Here is a 19,478-nt window from a genome sequence, read left to right as displayed (position 1 = left end):
GCCCGGCAGGGCAAGTTATGCTGAGGGGAAACCAGCATGGGTTCGTGGCAGGCAGATCGTGCCTGACCAATCTAGTCTCTTTTTATGACCAGGTCACAAAACGCCTCGACGCAGGAGGAGGGGTGGATGTCGTATACTTGGACTTCAGGAAGGCCTTTGATAAGGTATCCCACCCCATACTGGTGAACAAGTTAAGGGGCTGTGACTTGGATGACTGCACAGTCCGGTGGGTGGAGAATTGGCTGGAGGGTCGCACCCAGAGAGTCGTGGTGGATGGGTCGGTTTCGACCTGGAGGGGTGTGGGCAGTGGGGTCCCGCAGGGCTCGGTCCTTGGACCGATACTCTTTAATGTCTTCATCAGCGACTTGGATGAGGGAGTGAAATGTACTCTGTCCAAGTTTGCAGATGACACTAAGCTATGGGGCGAAGTGGACACGCCGGAGGGCAGGGAGCAGCTGCAAGCAGACCTGGACAGGTTAGACAAGTGGGCAGAAAACAACAGAATGCAGTTCAACAAGGAGAAATGCAAAGTGCTGCATCTAGGGAGGAAAAATGTCCAGCACACCTACAGCCTAGGAAATGACCTGCTGGGTGGCACGGAAGTAGAAAGGGATCTTGGAGTCCTAGTGGACTCCAAGATGAACATGAGTCGGCAGTGTGACGAAACCATCAGAAAAGCAAATGGCACTTTATCGTGCATCAGCAGATGCATGACAAATAGGTCCAAGGAGGTGATACTTCCCCTCTATCGGGTGCTGGTCAGACCGCAGCTGGAGTACTGCGTGCAATTCTGGGCGCTGCATTTCACGAAGGATGCGGATAATCTGGAGAGGGTCCAGAGAAGGGCCACTCATATGGTTAAGGGCCTGCAGGCCAAGCCCTACGAGGAGAGACTAGAGAAACTGGACCTTTTCAGCCTCCGCAAGAGAAGGTTGAGAGGCGACCTGGTGGCTGCCTATAAGTTCATCAGGGGGGCACAGAAGGGAATTGGTGAGTATTTATTCACCAAGGCCCCCCCGGGGGTTACAAGAAATAATGGCCACAAGCTAGAAGAGAGCAGATTTAGATTGGATATTAGGAGGAACTTCTTCACAGTTCGAGTGGCCAAGGTCTGGAACGGGCTCCCAAGGGAGGTGGTGCTCTCCCCTACCCTGGGGGTCTTCAAGCGAAGGCTAGATGTGTATCTAGCTGGGGTAATGTAGGCCCAGCACTCTTTCCTGCTTATGCAGGGGTCGGACTCGATGATCTATTGAGGTCCCTTCCGACCCTAGCATCTATGAATCTATGACTTTCTTGTTTCACACTATTTGAGTCTGCTCTGAAGTCAGAATTACTCAATTCCTTATGCATTTTTCTATGGTACTCCTTACTATGTCATTCAAATACAGTATAATCTCATAAGCTGGCATGCTTGTGACTGAGCACCTGCCAGACATTTGAAAACGTGAGATTTTTTAAACCAGTGTGGTGGCTGGCCATGGAGTGGGTAAGTGGTGGGGAGAGGGTTGCAGTGGCTGGTCCTGGAGCAGCAGCCACATGGAGAGCGATTACATGGAGTGGTGACTCGTGGTGGCAGCTGCCACATGCAAAGTTCCCCCTCCATGTCCAGGAGAGCGGGGGGAAGTGGCGACTGGTCCTGGAGTGGCAGGGGGGAAGTGCCAGATTTCTGATAATTCCGGATTTATGTGCTGTATACTGTACTTGACAAATATTAACCCTATAAGATAAGGCAGTATTATTATTCCCATATTTGTATGTGGAACAAAGATAAAAAGTATTCACTAATTTTGTGAATCTAAAGACATCCAAGGCTTGAATTTTCAGAGAACTTAATGTGCTCAAAGCAAAGTTTCCATTTATTCCAATGGCAGTTGTGAGTAGCCTGCACTTCCATAAATCAGTCCCAGTCCCAGAGGTGTGAAGTCAAGCATCCAGAAAATTAGAACACAGTTAGCAACTAGCTGAGAAAAGTTTGGTTTGAACAATACTTCCAGAATTTCCTAGGAACCATGGCAGGAAAAGGGCATCATCCTGTTACCCAAGTAGCATTTGAGTGCCATATCCATGTAACTATCCTCATTCCTGGCAATGCCCTACCTCATTCCCATGTTTCAGCTTCTGCAACAGCAGGTCTTAGTCTCCACACCACAACCCTGATTGATTCTGTACAGTAAGACAGGAGTACTGGGGGGAGCAAAGCAGCCCAGCCCTGATCCAGACATGTACAGCAGGGGCAGGGTGGCCCCAGTCTGGATGCACCTGGAGGGGGTGGGGATGGAACAGCACCAATCCAGATGCATGCGAGGTGGGAAGGGGAGCAGCCCATCCTAAATCCAGACATATGCAGGATGGGGCTGGGGCATCTCTGATCTGGATGTGTGGGTATGGGTGGGGGGAGGAGGGGGAAACAGCCCACCTAATCTGGAAACATTGGGGTGGGGGGGCAGACTCAGCCCTGATCCCATTGACTAGACAAGGCTGGATCTGGCTGCGTGGAGCTTCCACTGTCAGGTTTTCTGACCCATGGGGATTCCCTTGGGCTGCAGTCTCACCTTGTGGCACTTCTTTGCTGGTTTCAGAAATTAAAAAAATTTCTTCATGCCAAATCCTATTCCTCAAAAAGGATACTCTTCACAATCCAACTGAAAGCAAAGCACTAAGGCCCCAGTCTAACAACAACATATATACAGACATGTTCCAACACAGCACAACATGGGATCAAAGCCCATATAATACCTCATAGAAACAACCAACCTTAGGCAAAAATTAAATCAATTGCAACAGTTATAACTGCATTATAATTACTAATAAGAGGATGATCTTAAATACCCTTTAATAATAAATGTTTATTCTTACCTCCACAGCAAATGATAGCAGCCACAAAGAGGGATATATCACTGTCATCAAGCTCCAGTGAATTAAATTTCATTGCAAAGTCAAACTTCGGCTCCATGATATCACAAAATGGCTTTCTTAGGCTTTTCAGAAACTCTCGAGTTATAAAGCCATTTCCATAGGCAACAAGCATCCCATCTTTATTCATCACTGAAGCTAGCATGGCAAATATGGCTTCATAAACTCCATATTTTAATAGGGTCACCTGATCATTCAAGTCAAGGTTTGAGAAGCCAGGGATAGATTTAGCAAACTCAGTTAATTCTGTTACAGTCTCTACAGATGTGCACTGGCAACAATGAAAGATTCGAACTTCTGCTTCCTTGTTCTGAATTCCATTAGCTACCAGCTTTGCCACCAAAGTCTTCTCTGCCATGCACAATGTATCCATGTCATGTATGACAAATGGCTACAAAGAAAAGGTCCAATTAATTAATTTACAAAATAAAATGTTAATATTTTAACAAAACAGATATGTTTCACATAAAAATCAGCCTTCAACTTTTATTAAAAGCCTAAACTAAGTGGCAAGTAACATATGGATTTGTGTGGTTTGTAATATAGCTCCCCGCTCCTTCCCAACCTCATATCTAGTGGACTTGAATCTCATCTTATTCCATTCAATTTGCTATAAAATAAATACCTTATATTAAAGTTAAATCTCAATAGAAAAAAGTAAAAAACCCACCAAAACTCCACAGATTTCAGTCTACCCATGTACTTTTATAGTGCAAAACAAACAGCTACAAGCTGTAGGTTGGCTGCTGCTTTTTACAGGAATAATAGTTCATTTTCTTACTATCTTCAACTTCTTATAGGAGGCTTATACTCACTGCCTGGATAGGAACAATGGGATAGCTAAATGCAAAAAATAGGAAAATGCTGTAAAAGCATGCTTGATTATTAACACAAATATTTACACCCATATCCTCTAAAATGTTATTGATCTTGGTGTCTCAAAGAAAAAAAAGTCACAGAGCATTCAGTGCTTAGTGTAAGAGACTAAATTATAGTTTCAGAAAATTATAATAAAATCAGATACACTTTTTTCGAATATCTATTCTCCCCTTTTCGAGGAATAATAAATTTGGTAGTAGAAAAGCTCTAAGCCAGTTACTAGATGAAGATATTAAAAGTTAGAAGACTGAGCTTTTTTTTCCATTTATAACACTAAGAGGTATATGGACCTCTAGAAGTACTAAAACTATTTCTGGAGAAGTTACCTCTGGCATGAAACAGTATATCTACAACATGACACCTCCCCCCAAGCTAGTAAGAGCAAAATACAGGTTTCCCTCAATTTATATGGGTTCTTTATATGTGAATTCACTCTTATACAATGAGCATATTTAGACCCATAATTTGTTATATAAGAGGTAAATTTGCTCTTATGTGATCAACATAGACGGCCCCCTGCCCAAGCAGATAAGTCTGTGGGGGGAGGGGAAAAGGCCGCGGCCCCACTCACTCCACCCCTGGCTGGAGCGGCCCCAGAAACGGCCGACACCAGCTGCCTGAAGCTGCTGGGCTGCACCATGCTCTGCCTGTCCACCTCGTGCTTGGGCTCACATAGAATCATAGAAGTAGGGTCAGAAGGGACCTTGTAGATCTTCAAGCCCGACCCGCCACCTGGGCAGGAGAAAAAGACTGGACTCAAATGAGTCCAGCCAGGTAGTCATCAAGCCTCTTTTTAAAGATCCCCAGGGTAGGAGCCAGCACCACTTCCCTAGGAAGTTGGTTCCAGCTCCTAGCCGCCCTAACTGTGAAGTAGTTCTTGCGGATGTCTAATTTAAATCTACTCTCTAATAACTTGTGTCCATTGTTCCTTGTCATGCCAGGGGCGCTAGGGAAAACAGTGTCTCCCCCAAACCCTTCTGGTCCCCCCTAGTGAGTTTATAGACAGTCACCAGGTCCCCCCTCAGCCTTCTCTTGTGAAGGCTAAACAGGTTTAGGTCCCGCAGTCTTTCAATGTAGGGTCTGCCCTGTAGTCCCCGGATCATGCGTGTGGTGCCTCCTCTGGACCCTTTCAATGTTGTCCACATCCCTCCTGAAATGGGGTGCACAGAACTGGACACAGTACTCCAGCTGTGGCCTGACCAGCGTCGCACAGAGGGGGAGGATCACCTCCCTGGCTCTACGTGAGATGGCACGACAAGGTCCGGTTAGCCCTGCCAACCAAGACCTCACATTGTCGGCCCATGTTCATCTTGGAGTCAACAATGACTCCAAGATCCCTTTCTCCCTCCATGCTCTCAAGAAGGGAGTTTCCCATTCTATAAGTGTGCTGCTGGTTTCTACTGCCCAAGTGCAGCACCCTGCACTTGTCAGTATTGAAATGCATCTTGTTTATGTCAGCCCACTCCTGTAACCTATCCAGGTCTTGTTGCAGTCTTTCCCTCCCTACTAGCGTGCTCACCTCACCCCAAATTTTGGTATCATCAGCAAATTTAAACAGGTTGCATTTCACCCCATCGTCCAAATCACTGATAAAGAAATTGAACCGTGCAGGCCCCAGGACCGAGCCCTGGGGGACTCCGCTGCCCACTTCCCCCCAGGTCGAATATGACCCGTCCACCACCACCCTCTGAGTACGACCCTTGAGCCAATCTGCAATCCATCTGACTGTGTAGGCATCAATGCCACAGTCGCCTAGTTTTTTAATGAGGATGGGGTGGGAGATGGTGTCAAAGGCCTTCCTGAAGTCTAGAAAGACTACGTCCATGGCGACACCTGCATCCATTGCCTTTGTGACCTGATCATAAAAGGCAATCAGGTTGGTCTGACAAGACCTGCCCCTAATGAAACCATGCTAGTTGCCCTTGAGCATCATCCCTGAAGCCGGCCCATCACAGATGTGCTCCTTGAGGATCTTCTCAAAGAGTTTCCCAAGGATAGAGGTAAGACTGACGGGCCTATAGTTGTCTGGGTCCTCCCTCTTCCCTTTTTTGAAGATGGGGACCACATTAGCTATCTTCCAGTCATCTGGCACCTGGCCCAAGCACCATGAGCGCTCGTAGAGCCATGCCAAGGGCCCTGCAATAACCCCAGCTAGGTCCCTCAACACCCTGGGGTGGAGAGCATCTGGACCCGCTGACTTGAACATGTCCAGCCCCTCCAGAAGCTCTCTAACCCGGTCCTCCCCAACCTGAGGTCTGGAGGCGTTCCCCTCGAGTCCATCTGGCATCCCCGCAGGGAAGTCCTGGTCCCTGCACAAGAAAATGGAGGTGAAGAATTGGTTAAAGAGTTTTGATTTCTCCTCTGTCGCAACCATCAGATTGCCCAGCATACCTTGCAGGGACCCCACGTTACCCGGTGCCTTCTTCATCCTCCCTATGTATTTGAAAAAGGACTTTTTACTATCCTTGATCTTGGACATGTCCCTACTCATCTCAGCTTCTGGGCTGTGCTGTTGGCTGCTCCCGGGGCTGCTTCAGCATGGGCTGGGGTGAGAGGGGACAAGTGGAACCTCTGGCAGTGCAGGGCATGGCACTCACCCCAGTCCCAGCTGCAGTGGCCACGTGAGCAGCCGGCCCTGGGAGCAGCTGCCTGGGCTCTGCCTGTCCCCTCTCACCTCTGCTCCCAGGCTGCACTGTGCCCTGGTGCAGGCAGCTGGCATCAGCCACTTCCAGGGCTGCTGCAGCAGGGGCTGGGGTGAGTGGGGACAGGCAGATCCTTGGGGGGTTCGTGGCATGGTGCAAGCAGCTGGTGTTGGCTGCTCACAGGGCTGCTGCAGCATGGACTGGGATGAATACCATGCCCCGCCCCACCTGCTTTCCTGCACTCGCCCCAGCCTGTGCTGAAGTGGCCCCAGGAGCAGCCAACACCAGCTGCCTGCACCAGGGTGTGGCACAGCCCAGGAGCAGAGATAAGTGAGGATAGGTGGAGCCCAGGCGTGGGGGTCAGGTGGAGCATGGTGCAGCCCAGCAACTGCAGGCAGCTGGTGCTGGCCAGTTCCGGGGCCGCTGAAGCCAGGGCTGGGGTGAGTGCCACTCTGTTCCGGCTGCTTTGCCGCCTTGTGCAGCTCTGGGAGTGGCACCCCTCCCCCTGCCCCTTCCCTAGTCCCAGCCTCACTCCTTCCCTCCCTCACAGCCATGGGAACCTATCCCTTTTTGTTACATTGTAAAGTGGGTTCACTTTATGCGGATTTGATTTATGAGCCATTCTCCGGGAACGCATGTACTGCATAAATTGAAGGAAACCTGTATATACAATTACTATTTGTACTAATGAACATCAATACACAATATTACTGATGTATATTAGCAATTACAATATTAATATGTTCATAGATTCATAGACTGTAAGGGGCTGGAAGGGACCTTGCAAGATCATCGGGTTCAGCTCTCCCCTTTTTGTTATTTATTTATTTTTTTTTTACTTTAAATGATTTTGGGGTCTCAGATTGAGATACTGAAGAAAGCCAGGCCTGGTCTTGAAGGAACCTCTGGGCGTCAAGTCAGGCTCCCTTGAGGAGTCTCAAGCTGAGGACCCAAAATCATGAATCTTTCCCGTTATTGTATTATATACTTATGCTCTGTAACTCTTGGCGAAGGCACAACTTTGCTGTACCCTGAATTGACTACCTATAAAAATTCAGATATTTAAAGTATTTGATGAAGGGTTGTGGAAGAAGAGTTGTAAAAAGGTGAAGCTTTATCATCGTCATCTTTACTCTTAATTGGCAATATATTTACTTCCCCCAGTATTAAAACTAGTTTGAAGTCAAATATCACAGTTCATTTCTTCTCAATAGCAGCTAATTTACTGTTCCCTGCCACTTTGAGTTACCTACTGTCCATCTAGCAATTTACTATAATCTGGGCTTGTTATTTTTCATTTACATGGTCATTTTTTGTTACACCTTCCCACTATAGTGACCTTAGGTATCAAGAATCAGATTAACTAGATATTCTTTTTCTATCTTTCATGTCTATATTACGCCCTTTATTCCCCCAAATGATCTGCTTGAGAGCTCTCCAGCATTATAATGCAACATCTAGCTCTTGCATAGCAGCTCTACCATAAAAAAAAATGCAAAAAGACTTACTGGGTTGTTACTGGTTTTGCCTGCCAGAATGACTCTGGCTTTGACTTTGTTCATATTGAAATTTTTCAGGTAGGCCTCATAAATTTGCTTGGCAAGAGATTTAAGATCTGCCATTTCTGAATCTTCTACATAGTTTTCACCTGTTAGAATTTCAGCTTTCAATTTTGCCTTCTCGGACCTTGGCATTCGTCCAAAACGGATGGCTGATAGGAAAGATGCGTATATCATGAATACAAAAACAACAATCACTGCTATTTTTATTTCTTGGTTACAAAAGTAAGGCTGTCATCTATAAAGAGTAAGCACTAGAAGTAGACCGTAATCTGTGCTATAGTGAAGCCATGAACAGACTAAAGCCAAAGAGCCACTGTTTAATTATCAAGGTATAAAGTGCTATCAAAAGAATTTCACAAGTGCCTGATCTTGCAGGTGTGTGTTAAACACACTCTGAAAATGCTTATCGAATTAGGCCCCTCAGGAAACCCTGGTTATACTTATGCTCTGCAAGGTAGTATTGTGAGGAGCAAATACAGTAGACTTGCTCAGAGCACACCTCACACATTCCAACTGGATCAGAAGGCTCACAAAATGAAGATGAAATTATTTTAGTTTTAAAATATGGTTGGAGAAGGATGCAATAGTGGACATATTCACCTTTTATGCAATAATCTAGTGGTTTGAATACACATTCATGGAGCAGAAGCCCTAGACACCAAATCCCAGGGCATTCAAATATGACATCCCCCAGAAGAGCATCCCACCACTAGGCTGTAAGGAAGAACATGTTGGCACATGTACAGTACTGCATTGACACAACCACACCATTTCTGGTTGGGAGCTAGCATGTAAGAAGTGGGTAAGGTGGGTCTCAGTATGGCACTGTCCTGTACCATGAAGGCATATGTCCATACACCGATTCGATTCACTTAGGTTTAGGATCCTTATGGGGCTCAAGGGGAACCTAGCTACTGAGCTACTCAGACTCGGGTAGTTCTGGGCAGGCACTGAAAGCAGAGCTAACGATACCTAGCAGATTTTCAAGTCAAACCAGAAGGCATGTAATGAGTGTCAGTGTCTCCAGGATTTGGTGGTTATACAGGAGGGTTTAGTTTTTTGGAATCAGTTTTATTCTTGGATAATTAAATGTGCCTAGAGTCCTGTCCTAATTATTTAAGTACTATTTTTGTATCTAAAACGTAGCTCACTGGACAAGTGGAAGAGAATCTGTAACAGCAAAAAAAAAACTGGACACCTATAAACAAGAGAGTGAATACTTCAAGTACAAAGCATGTTAGTAAATACACCATCATAAATTACAGTCAAGAAATGATGCATATAATTTATGATACCGTTATCAAATTGTTGGATGCTTGAATTTACATACATACAAAATAAGCTCCAAAGTACAAAAAGATATTTAATACGCATAACAGAATATAAATAAAGTAGGAAGATGTTGCTGATAGTGGCAAAGTAAATACCCGCATTTCAGATGCATGCTAAGTACTTAACTATAAATTTAATACAACTTTGTGACAAAATAAAATTTAAATTTTAAAATGTTTACATAAGCAAACTGAGAATTAAGAGTGCTTTTCACTTAAAATCTAAAGGAAGTTGTTTTAGTGAACTTTCATTTGGTTGATCAAACTGAATTATATTTTAAAAGAGGAGTCTTATAGAAACAAATACTTAATTCATCCTTAAATATTTTTATTTCTTTTTTTCCAATCAACTGCACTCACATGCCTCTTTTGGATTTTTTATTTTTTTAAAATAGGAAGCCCATTTTTAAAATAATTTTGGCAGAAAATATCCTTTACTTTTGTCCAAATACTGTACACTCAAACTATGATTTTTAAAATAAAAAAGGGGGGAACCCCTAAAATGAGGTTCTGATCCTACATCAGGGATGCAATTCTGCATCCATGCAATTCTTAGTGTAGGATCAGGGCTTACTGTAAATACACTATACAATCTTGAGGTCTTACTCTATATATGATCAGTCAGTGTAAGCATAGGATTACACACTAGTAAGTTACTCAACATGTCTGCTTTCAGAATTGAGCTCTTCATTGTGAACGAGCAAACAAATTAAGGGCACTCTTACCTACCATTATGTGACATTCCAACTGAAAGGCACTTCTGAAAACGACAGTATTGGCACTTATTACGATTTTTTTTCTGAATTTTGCAGCTGCGATCACATTTATCATAGGTGAGTTTCAGTCGAATTGTTCTCCTAAAAAAACCCTATTAAAAAGTTTGAGAGAACATTATATATTGTGAAAGAACATGAGGTAAGAAGTCCAATAAATTTTATCCATACAGCTCTGTTTCTCTTTTCTATTATTCATAATAGTCACTGATAAAATCAGATTACTATAAAAATATCTTCTTATGCAGATTGTTAAAGACTGAACTATTAAAAAGACAGTAGTTTTCTTATTTTGTTAAATGCAGTAATATACTACTACAACCAGATTTATAGCTGATGTAGATAGAATGTAGTTCTATGTCTACTCCCTGCTTCCCAATCTTTTGTTGGTTAAAGGTCAAAAGGACCTTCAATGTAATATTAAAGCAGTCTTTAAGGATCAAGAACTCCCATGCTCTCTACCCTGCATTGTTTTACACAGTCATGTGCTGTTCCAGGTTTCTGTCAGGATGATACCCATCTACCATGTGTGTACACACACACAGACACCCCCCCCCCCCAACAGATGCAACAAGGACTCTCTCTTCCTAATTTTTGGGTGTGGGGACAAGGTGGATACAAAGCTAGAAGAAAAGCCAAGTATGACAAGATAAGCCTGTGGGTAAACAGAGTTTACCATGATATCTTCATATGGCAAATACAATGCCAGTTGCATACTGAAACATCACAATAGTGTTGCAGAGCAGTAAGCCGTCACAGGCAATGCCAGGATGTCACAAAGATCCATGTGTAATGACAACTTATTTCCATCTTGCACAAGCTTTTGTTTCATCTGCCACTTTGTTCTGCTGTGTCTGCTTTTCCACAGAGACCTGGGGAAAGGTACTGTGATATTTTGATTTCTATGTCTATCCCAACCATGCAGTTGGTGCAATAAAAGATATCACAAGAATTCTTGCCTCTTGCACATTTCCTGGACCATCATGGCAACATCACCTCAGAACATTTATATCTTGATATTCTTTAAAAAGGTTTTAAAGTTGAGTGAGGGTGAGAAAATGCACATTTAAATGAGGCAAACAATGAAGCTAACATTGCTAGTTCAATGTTAATGAGGCTAACGGAGAAGTCACACATACTAGCTACAATAAGGAACTTGGGGAGGATCCCACACCTATATTATTTGCTCTGGAACTGGAATACTAACAAATTCTTTCTACACCAGCTTCAGAAAAAACTGTTTCCACTAATTCCCCACTTTTCTACTCCAGCAACATTGTATGTGCTCCACACTAGAATTCCCTACTATGTAGGCACAGCTGCCTGCCTGAAACACCTGCAGGAAAACCAGACTACATTCGCTTTTGCAACCACAACAGATTGTACAAATCATCCATTTCCTCATGTATAATAACTTAATTCAACAACCAACACTTCCTCCAAACCCCTGATATAGCTATGGACATAACATGCCAACCTCCTCAGGAGCCACCCAGAAGAGGATTTTTTTTAGAGAATTGCTCCAAACTTGTAATACAGCTACACTGCATAGATGATATTTTCATCAATCTGGATTTCCACTGCAGGTTTAATAACTATCACCCTTCAATTGAATTATTTTGGGAATACTCTTATACCTACATCAGCTTCCTAGACATCACAATCTACATATGGGAGGGCACCCTATAAGGCACTACAGAAAACTCACAGACCACACACTTATGTCAACAAACTAGCAATCGACCCAAACACACCTCAGATACCACAGCATTGGCTCTGAGAAGAATACTTGTGACCCCAATCTTGCCAAACGGAAAACTGTCTTTACCCAGCAAAAGCACTCCAGAAGATAAATAGATCATATCTTTTGATGAGCTACCCCTCAGCAGCCTAGTACAATACAAGAAAACAAAACCCCATCGACCACACACCCTTGGTTCACACCTGCTAACCAACACTTGAACCTATAAGAAGGATCATTGGATCATCAAACAATTACAGCACATTTTTAAAAAGGACCACACCCAGAGAAAAATACTCCCAGCCCCTCCAGCCTCAACAATAAATGCAAGACTGTCAACACACCTCTACTGTAACAACAATCAATACTCCCCACAACAAAGCTATCAGAATCCATGGATCATACATGTGTCTATCCCAGAATATGATACATCTCATCCAATGCAATAAACGTCCTCATGGCAAATGTTAGTGAAACCAAACAAAAACTATGTAGGAGAATGAATGATCACAGAAGGATGAAGGCAATAAAACACAGGTAGGAGAACATTTTTCACACGAAGAAAAAAATCACTGCCTGACCTCACAGTTCTTGTGCTCTGAGGCAATCTACCCAACACCTTTACAAGATGAGGATAGGAACAGAAATTCATCAGCCTACTGGACATTAAACACCAGGGACTTAACAGAGACAATGACTTCATGGTCCACTGTAATCTACTTGATAACCTCTCACCTCACAGGTGATAACAACCCTTCTGAACAATCTTGTTCCTCCTTTATCAGGTTTTTACCGCATCTTCCTGCCTGTTAGCTACCTGATAATTTCCCTTATATCCTGTTTTTATTTATACATGGAGTGTTACACAAACGTTTATTCCATCTGCTACTTAGCTCTTCTTTGTCCACTTCTCTCCCAGAGGCCTAAGTGGGTGCATCCAGATGAGCGTGGATGTGTGGTATACAGTACTGCAGACCCATCTGTGGCACTGTATGTGCTGACATTCCCTGTGCTGCTGTTTGCACCACAGAGCGAGATTTTTGACCCGGGGAGATCCTGGGGTCAAAAAAAAACCCAAACCCATGCAGCACACGTAGCAGCAGTGTGCTCCACCCAAAACTGTAGCCTGGCTGGCTGCAGCCAGACTCCAGCTGCTGACCTGGCTCCTTGCAGCAGAATTGCCATGGCTGCAGTTCCCAGAGGTCCCAGGCTGCTGGGGCCATAGGCACCAACTCTGTGGGTGCTCTGGGGCTTAAGCACCCACTGAAAAAAAATAGCAGGTGTTTAGCATTCATGGAACTGCATGCAAATGCCATGCCCTCCCCCACCAATAAAAACAAAAAAACCCAAAATAAACCTGTACTTCACCAGAAAAAGTACCGCATTACTAACCTGGCTCTGCAGCATGTATAAAGATTGGATACTTTAGCAGGGCTTTTTGGCGCTTTTATCTAATAGCTGATTCAATCAGTTATTAGATAAAAGTGCCCCAAAAAAAGCCCCACTAAAGCCCTCATCTTTATAGATCTTGCAGAGCTGTGTAGAAATAATGCACTGGGCTTGGCACAGGAACGCACCAAGTTAAAAGTAGTGCCTTTTTTTGGTTTTAAGCCTGCAAGCACCCACTGGCAAAAAAAAAAAAAAAAAAAAAAAAAAAAGAAGTTGGCACCTACAGCTGGAGCCAGCAAAGGTGCTGACCTCAGCCTCCCCTACCCCACCCAGGGCAACATATTGTGCACCAGAGCATATGTGGCAGGGGTGTTCCCCAGGGGACAAGCAGCAGCTACACACACTGTGTCGCTGCTGTGTCCCCCTGGGGAAACATGTTCCCACTTGTGGATAATGAACAGGCACCCAATGGGATCCAGGCCTGCCTCAACAATAGGGCATACCCAGGATACCCAAAAACTTGCCTATGTCTATCCTAACCATGTAGTTCATCCAATGAACAATATCACCACAAGAATGTCTGCCTATGAACATTAAAAAAAAAAGATTTCACTCACCTTAGTCCTATTGTTAGAATTAGTTAGAAAAGATGCAATACTAAACAAATGTTTAAAAAAATAATCAAAAAGCACAATAAAAATTATAATTCTTGCTGGCACCATCCTATACTTGGAAGACTGAAAGTGAGCCTGCTTGTTTGTCTTCAATGCTGTCTACTGGCTCCAAGCCTATCACAGGTACAATATACAATTCAGGAAGGATGTGGGGGAGATGAGAGATTCTGGATTTGTTAATGGGAAATATAATGGAAGTGTAGCTAACTCACATGGTTCCTACAGCATAGTCTCAATACAAATAAAACAATAGTGGAGCAAATGTTTTTCTTTCTGAGTAACAGTTCAAGTTATGATTAGATGCCAACAGAAAGAGTCATTTTCACAAAAGCGCTACTTATCTTCACCATCATAAATCACCTCAGCTTGATCTAATATTAAAATAGGGTATCAAACTAAATTAATTCTTGAAAAGACCACAAAAGCACTTTTATGACTCAAATTATGTTTTCTTTTTACAGCTAAATGGATGCTAATTAGACATTTACAAAATAAATACATTTTCCTTTATATAACCCTGTAAATAAAAAACCCCCTTGGTTTAGGCTCTTAAAAAGAAAATGACAACTGTACCTTACAACCTTCACAAGCATGTACTCCGTAATGGTAGCCTGAGGCTTTATCCCCACAAATTCTACATTCAATGTTTAATGCTCCACTGGGTGATTCATCTATGCTACTTGGAACTGTTGCAAAATTAATGGATGAAGGACTTGATGCTGGTGAAAAGGTGTCTAAAAGAAAAAGGAACACTTCAGAAGTACCACATCACCAAAAAATTAATATCAATGCCACAATCAATACCAATGCCACATAGGAAAATGAGTTTTCTTGGAAAAAAATCCAAAATTACAGGATGCACTAGTAAATTTTGCAATAATAAATGCATTTGAAAAATAATTCCTGCTTCTATTAACAGTGTAAACAAATACAAAGCTTCAAAATTACGTGCAGTTTAAATCAACTATGACCTTTGTACAGGCAACTGTTAGCTACAAATTTTGCAGATATTTTGCTAATTAAAGACACAAGAACCAGCACTTTTCTTAAATGGACTGTTCTAAATTAATAAACCAAGCCCAAGGACCAGCTCCTGAAGGTCATATAACAACGCTCACAGTCAATTGCCCACCCTTTCTCTGAAGTTGGAAACTGCTTATCCTGACATTGCATCCATTGGTGACTGCGCTCTCATATAGCTCAAATCAGTTCAGAGTCAAATCTACAGCTGTGGAAGGACAGATACATTTTCCTGGTTCAAACAAAAAACAATAATTAAGCGTATGCTGAAGTACATTGCTGTAAGTGAAGTTTAAGTCCACTGACTATTCATGCGATTACATACTTTGCTGAATTGGGGTTCAAGATAAATGCAAGCTTTTAGTATCACTCCAAAGAGATACATTTACTAGGAGCAAAAGCAACCACGTTGCTGCTAACAACTGTTAGAAATGGAGAATGGAAAAAAAAAATTGGGCTGACATTCTAGATGATCTGGAAATATAAATCCTCACTGAATGCCCTGCCTCTGCAAATACAACAACAACAACCAGCACTGCATAATCACTTAGAATTAAATATTGTATTTAGTCAAATATAAAGATGACTCTGGATATAAGATGACTCCCCAATAATTAGATTCTATATATGGAAAGTGTATACATTTGATATAATTTTCCATGTATAGAATAATTATTGGAGGTTTGCCTTGAATTTGTTCCCCTCCTACTCCTACAGCAGGGAAAGTAAATCTGGGGGAGTCTTGCCCTTTGTTTCTTCCCCAACTTCTTCCCCCTGCAGTCCCTTTCCTCCCTCCTTACTGCCAGACCCTGCTGGCTCTGAGCATGTGGAAGTGAGGGGCAAATTTGAAGACATACCTGCAATAATTTGCTTATAGTACCCATAGACGTCGCTCATCCAGAATTGATGCATTTTACCTTTTTTGAAAATTGCTGCAAGTTTTAGCATAGGTACTCTATAAACACACTTTTAGGGCACAGACAGAAATGACATTTGTCACACAATCAGCCCCTTGAAATCTACTTCCCCGCACAGAGTGGGGCTGGCTAGGAACTGTCCAACTTCTGAGGCAAGTCCCAGCCAGCTCTGGGCTCCATTGATAGTGCTCTGTGCAGCCTGGGGCAGGTCCCAGCCAGCCCCAGGCTGGGCAGGGAAGCTCTGCTGGGCACAGCGCTTGTCCCCTCCTGCATGGGGCAGGATAGCTCTGCAGCAGCAGCTGTCTCCTAGCCCTGGGTGCTTTGAGACCCCTCCCAATGTGTTGGTAGTAGGGCCACTTACAATTCTTGACTGACTCATGGATTTTGAATCGATTTCGCTGATTTGGATTGGAACATGAAAAATTCTCATAAAAAAACCCAAACAAGACAAACAATACGGGCCATGTGTTTTATAGTCATGCTCAGTGGGGGCTGCATTTAATCAGGTTCATAGTTGGTTTCCATTAGTGAGTACATGCTGCTTTTGGCAGCAGTTTAAAGATAGACAATGTATTTAATGAGGTTTCCTTGTATACAAATATAAGATATGGGGGGTGGGCTCGTCTTGTATTTGAGTGAATACAGTTTCAACATCTCATTAAATAACACATTCCCCTTTGAACTAGTTCAAACAACAACAACAACAAGCTACACATGAAGAAAATATTTTTTGAAGCCAGCATATTTTCCCTTTAACTCCTGCAACTAGCAGCAGGCTACAGAATATTAGCAAATACATGTTTGTGTTATTTTAACAGAAACATTACAACATTCCTATGAATATACGTCAATGACTATTATGCTGGAGAAGAATCAGCTCAGAACTAATAGTTTGTATTGCCAGTGCTGTCAAGTGCAAGGGAATCAGTGTCATGAATCATACAACCTATATTCATAAGATTTTTTTCCCCCCTTAAAAAAAAAAGTATTCTTGCTTCCTTATATTTTCCTTCTATATTATGAGCATATAGGGTTCAGTTTTTCCATTATCGTCTCTGCAACCAGGAGGACTCACCCTCTACTCCTACCTCCCTGGAGTCAGAAGCTAAACCAAGTATCACAAGACTCGCAATAAAAAAGTTACAGGAATTGGCAGGACTGTGTTACAACCTCAGAGCCATTTAGATCTCTGGTTTCAGCTAGAAGGTTCCTGTTTTATTTGGCCTCTTGAACTATTCCTCTGTAGAAGTTTAAATACAAAGGGTGAGGGAGTTATTCTAGGCTGCACCTTTATGAAGATTAAGATTATTTTAAGCAAGATCCATGATGAAGGACTCTAACCACAGAGATGCATCCTACAGCACAATCTTCCAAACTATCCCTTGGCACCCCCCCCCCCCCCATCTGCATACCAGTTGGCAGCACTGGGAGATGGGGGACTAGACAGACACTACAGAGCTATAACTGGGGTGCTGGTGCTGCAGCTACAACCCCGACTATACCATCAGAAAATGATAGGTGCGGTTAAGCGGAGAGTGAGAGGCATTAAAGTGCATGCCACAGCCTTACCAAAAGCAGTAAGATTCCCTTGTGAACCAAGGGCAAGTAGAAGTCTGCATCAGAGGATAACAATTCACAATTATCTACTCCAGGCCTACAAGTAACTAGAGGTAGAGCCATTAAAGAGCCTCCAGTTATCTGGACACCAATCCAGACACAAACCAGAGTCAGCCAGGAGCATAAAAAATTTTACATTCTTAAAATGTAAGGATACCCTCATTCCATACTGCAGCTTCTGTTCTACTAGTCAAACCTTTAAATTTATATAAGGCAATGCCCATTTATTGGTTACACAGATCAGGACATGGATTAATTTGCAATTAAGACAGAAAGTTCAGAAATCTGACAAGTTTCTACAATTTCAGTTCTAAAGTAACACTAGTTTTTTTCCTCTTCTCCAGAAGGGGATGGATGCTATAGGGCTGAAGGGGAGATTTCCTTGATTTCTCCCCTTGTCATACATAAAACAAAAACCTTGGAGTCAAAGAACTGAGAATCAATACCTATGTATTGTAATAGTTCTCTCAGACATGTTTTCTATTTTCTTTTGAGTAGCAACTTTTGAATAAGGATAGTTTATGTGGCAGGCTCACTGCTTTTGCCTGGCAAGCCTGGGTTGGAGAAGGACATTTTGGATTGGTGGAACTTTTCCACCAATCAGGCACCAGCTGGGAGGGTCTTGCCCCACCTCTGCTCAGGGGGTAGAGGGTAGGGGGGTTGCAAGGAGCCCCTGGACTTGATTGAAGACTGCATTTTGTAGGTCCGGCAGCCTTCAGGGGCAGGGCCTCTGGTGTAAATAAAAGCCCAGAGTACTCAGCATGCTGGGCAGACACAGCGAGAGATGGTGAGGAGATAGGAGCTCCAAAGACTATCATTGGAACCCTGCCTGAACTTCCATGGTGCACAGATCAGCGCATGGTGCTCAGGCTCTGGAAGGTGCTCGAGGCAACCTGAGCCTGCGAACTTGGCTGCTCAAGTTAACCATGGCTTTAGGCCAGATAACCAGAGCCCTGCAGTGTGGCTCAGCATTAAAGTAAAAAAGAGGCCCAGTGCCCAGAGCAGGGCCTGGGAAGTGGAAAAACCCCTGGTGTGAGGCTAGGGAACTAGAGCCAGTGAGGGCTCAGCTCCCATAGGAGCTCCCTGAGTGCCCAACACAGGGCACAGGGCCCAGAGGAAAGAACCCTCAACTCAAAGCCAGTGGCTCCAGGAGGCCTGAGATGGTGTGGGGACCCAGAGGCCACATCAACAGCCCCCAGAGGAAGGACCGTGAGTTACCGGGATCCCGGGTCCTGCAGGGGAGGCACCCCCAGGCAGGGGACCCTTGGGGGAGGGGGACTAGGGTGAGAACCCCCTATCTTATTTGAGGGACCAAGTGGTTGGAACCCAGATAGGCTGAGTCTAAAATCTGGTATAGTTATGTTTCCTATTCGGTATCTATTGTTATTGTTGGGGTTATAAATAGTTGGGTGTATTCATTCTGTATAATGGGCTCTGTAAGGATATCTTTATTAGCTAACCCACTTGTGGTATAAAATTGCTGGATTGATTGTTCTGGGATCCACCTGACTGTCCTCCCTATGGCCGACTTCCTCTTGCTAACAGACCTTTATATGTATATTTGTATCTGTAATTATATCTGTCTTAAAGAGTTTTATATATAAATGCTAGTAACTCAGTAAATTGTATATAGTTAAGAATTTTGGGCCTGGGCTAACTCTACAGAGGAAAAAGGGATCTGCTCGAAATTCCGGCATCCCTCTTACAGCACCCCCTCCTGTCTACCCATGCCATCCAACTGAGAATAGGGCAAAACCTTGGGTGTACCTGGGTTACACTTAAAAAAGTGGACAATAGTTCAGGTTTTGGTATTCTAGAGTCCAGAGTAGCAAGGATTTTATTATGTCACCATACATAAAAGCCAGGCAGACCGTCCAAAGAAAGAAATCTCAAGAAAAAAATTCCTTCATAACAAAGAATTACATAGTAGCTGCTAAGAAAATCTGAAAAGGTATGTAATTGCTGACCTAGGGGTAAGGACAAATGTATATTTTAGCTGCTTTAAAAGGAGAGGGAGAGT

The 19,478-nt window shown here is 43.4% G+C and overlaps 1 protein-coding gene across 2 annotated transcripts in view; it reads right to left on the bottom strand.

Moving 5' to 3' along the window:
- Nucleotides 1-19,478, bottom strand: part of PPARA (peroxisome proliferator activated receptor alpha) — a 63,511-nt gene that overhangs the window by 11,609 nt on the left and 32,424 nt on the right. For both annotated transcript variants that reach the window (XM_090043810.1, XM_090043809.1), the window contains 4 exons: nucleotides 14,478-14,638; nucleotides 10,057-10,195; nucleotides 7,943-8,145; nucleotides 2,857-3,304 (listed from right to left, as the gene is read on the bottom strand). In XM_090043810.1, coding sequence (XP_089899936.1) covers nucleotides 2,857-3,304; nucleotides 7,943-8,145; nucleotides 10,057-10,195; nucleotides 14,478-14,638 — 951 coding nt within the window. The remainder of the gene's footprint in view (nucleotides 1-2,856; nucleotides 3,305-7,942; nucleotides 8,146-10,056; nucleotides 10,196-14,477; nucleotides 14,639-19,478) is intronic.

Source organism: Crocodylus siamensis, chromosome 4, assembly GCF_052110815.1.
Source record: "Crocodylus siamensis isolate JL-2025a chromosome 4, ASM5211081v1, whole genome shotgun sequence".
NCBI classification, from domain to species: Eukaryota; Metazoa; Chordata; order Crocodylia; family Crocodylidae; genus Crocodylus; species Crocodylus siamensis.
The sequence above is the reverse complement of the archived record's forward strand: the minus strand, read 5'-3'. Positions and strand labels throughout refer to the sequence as shown.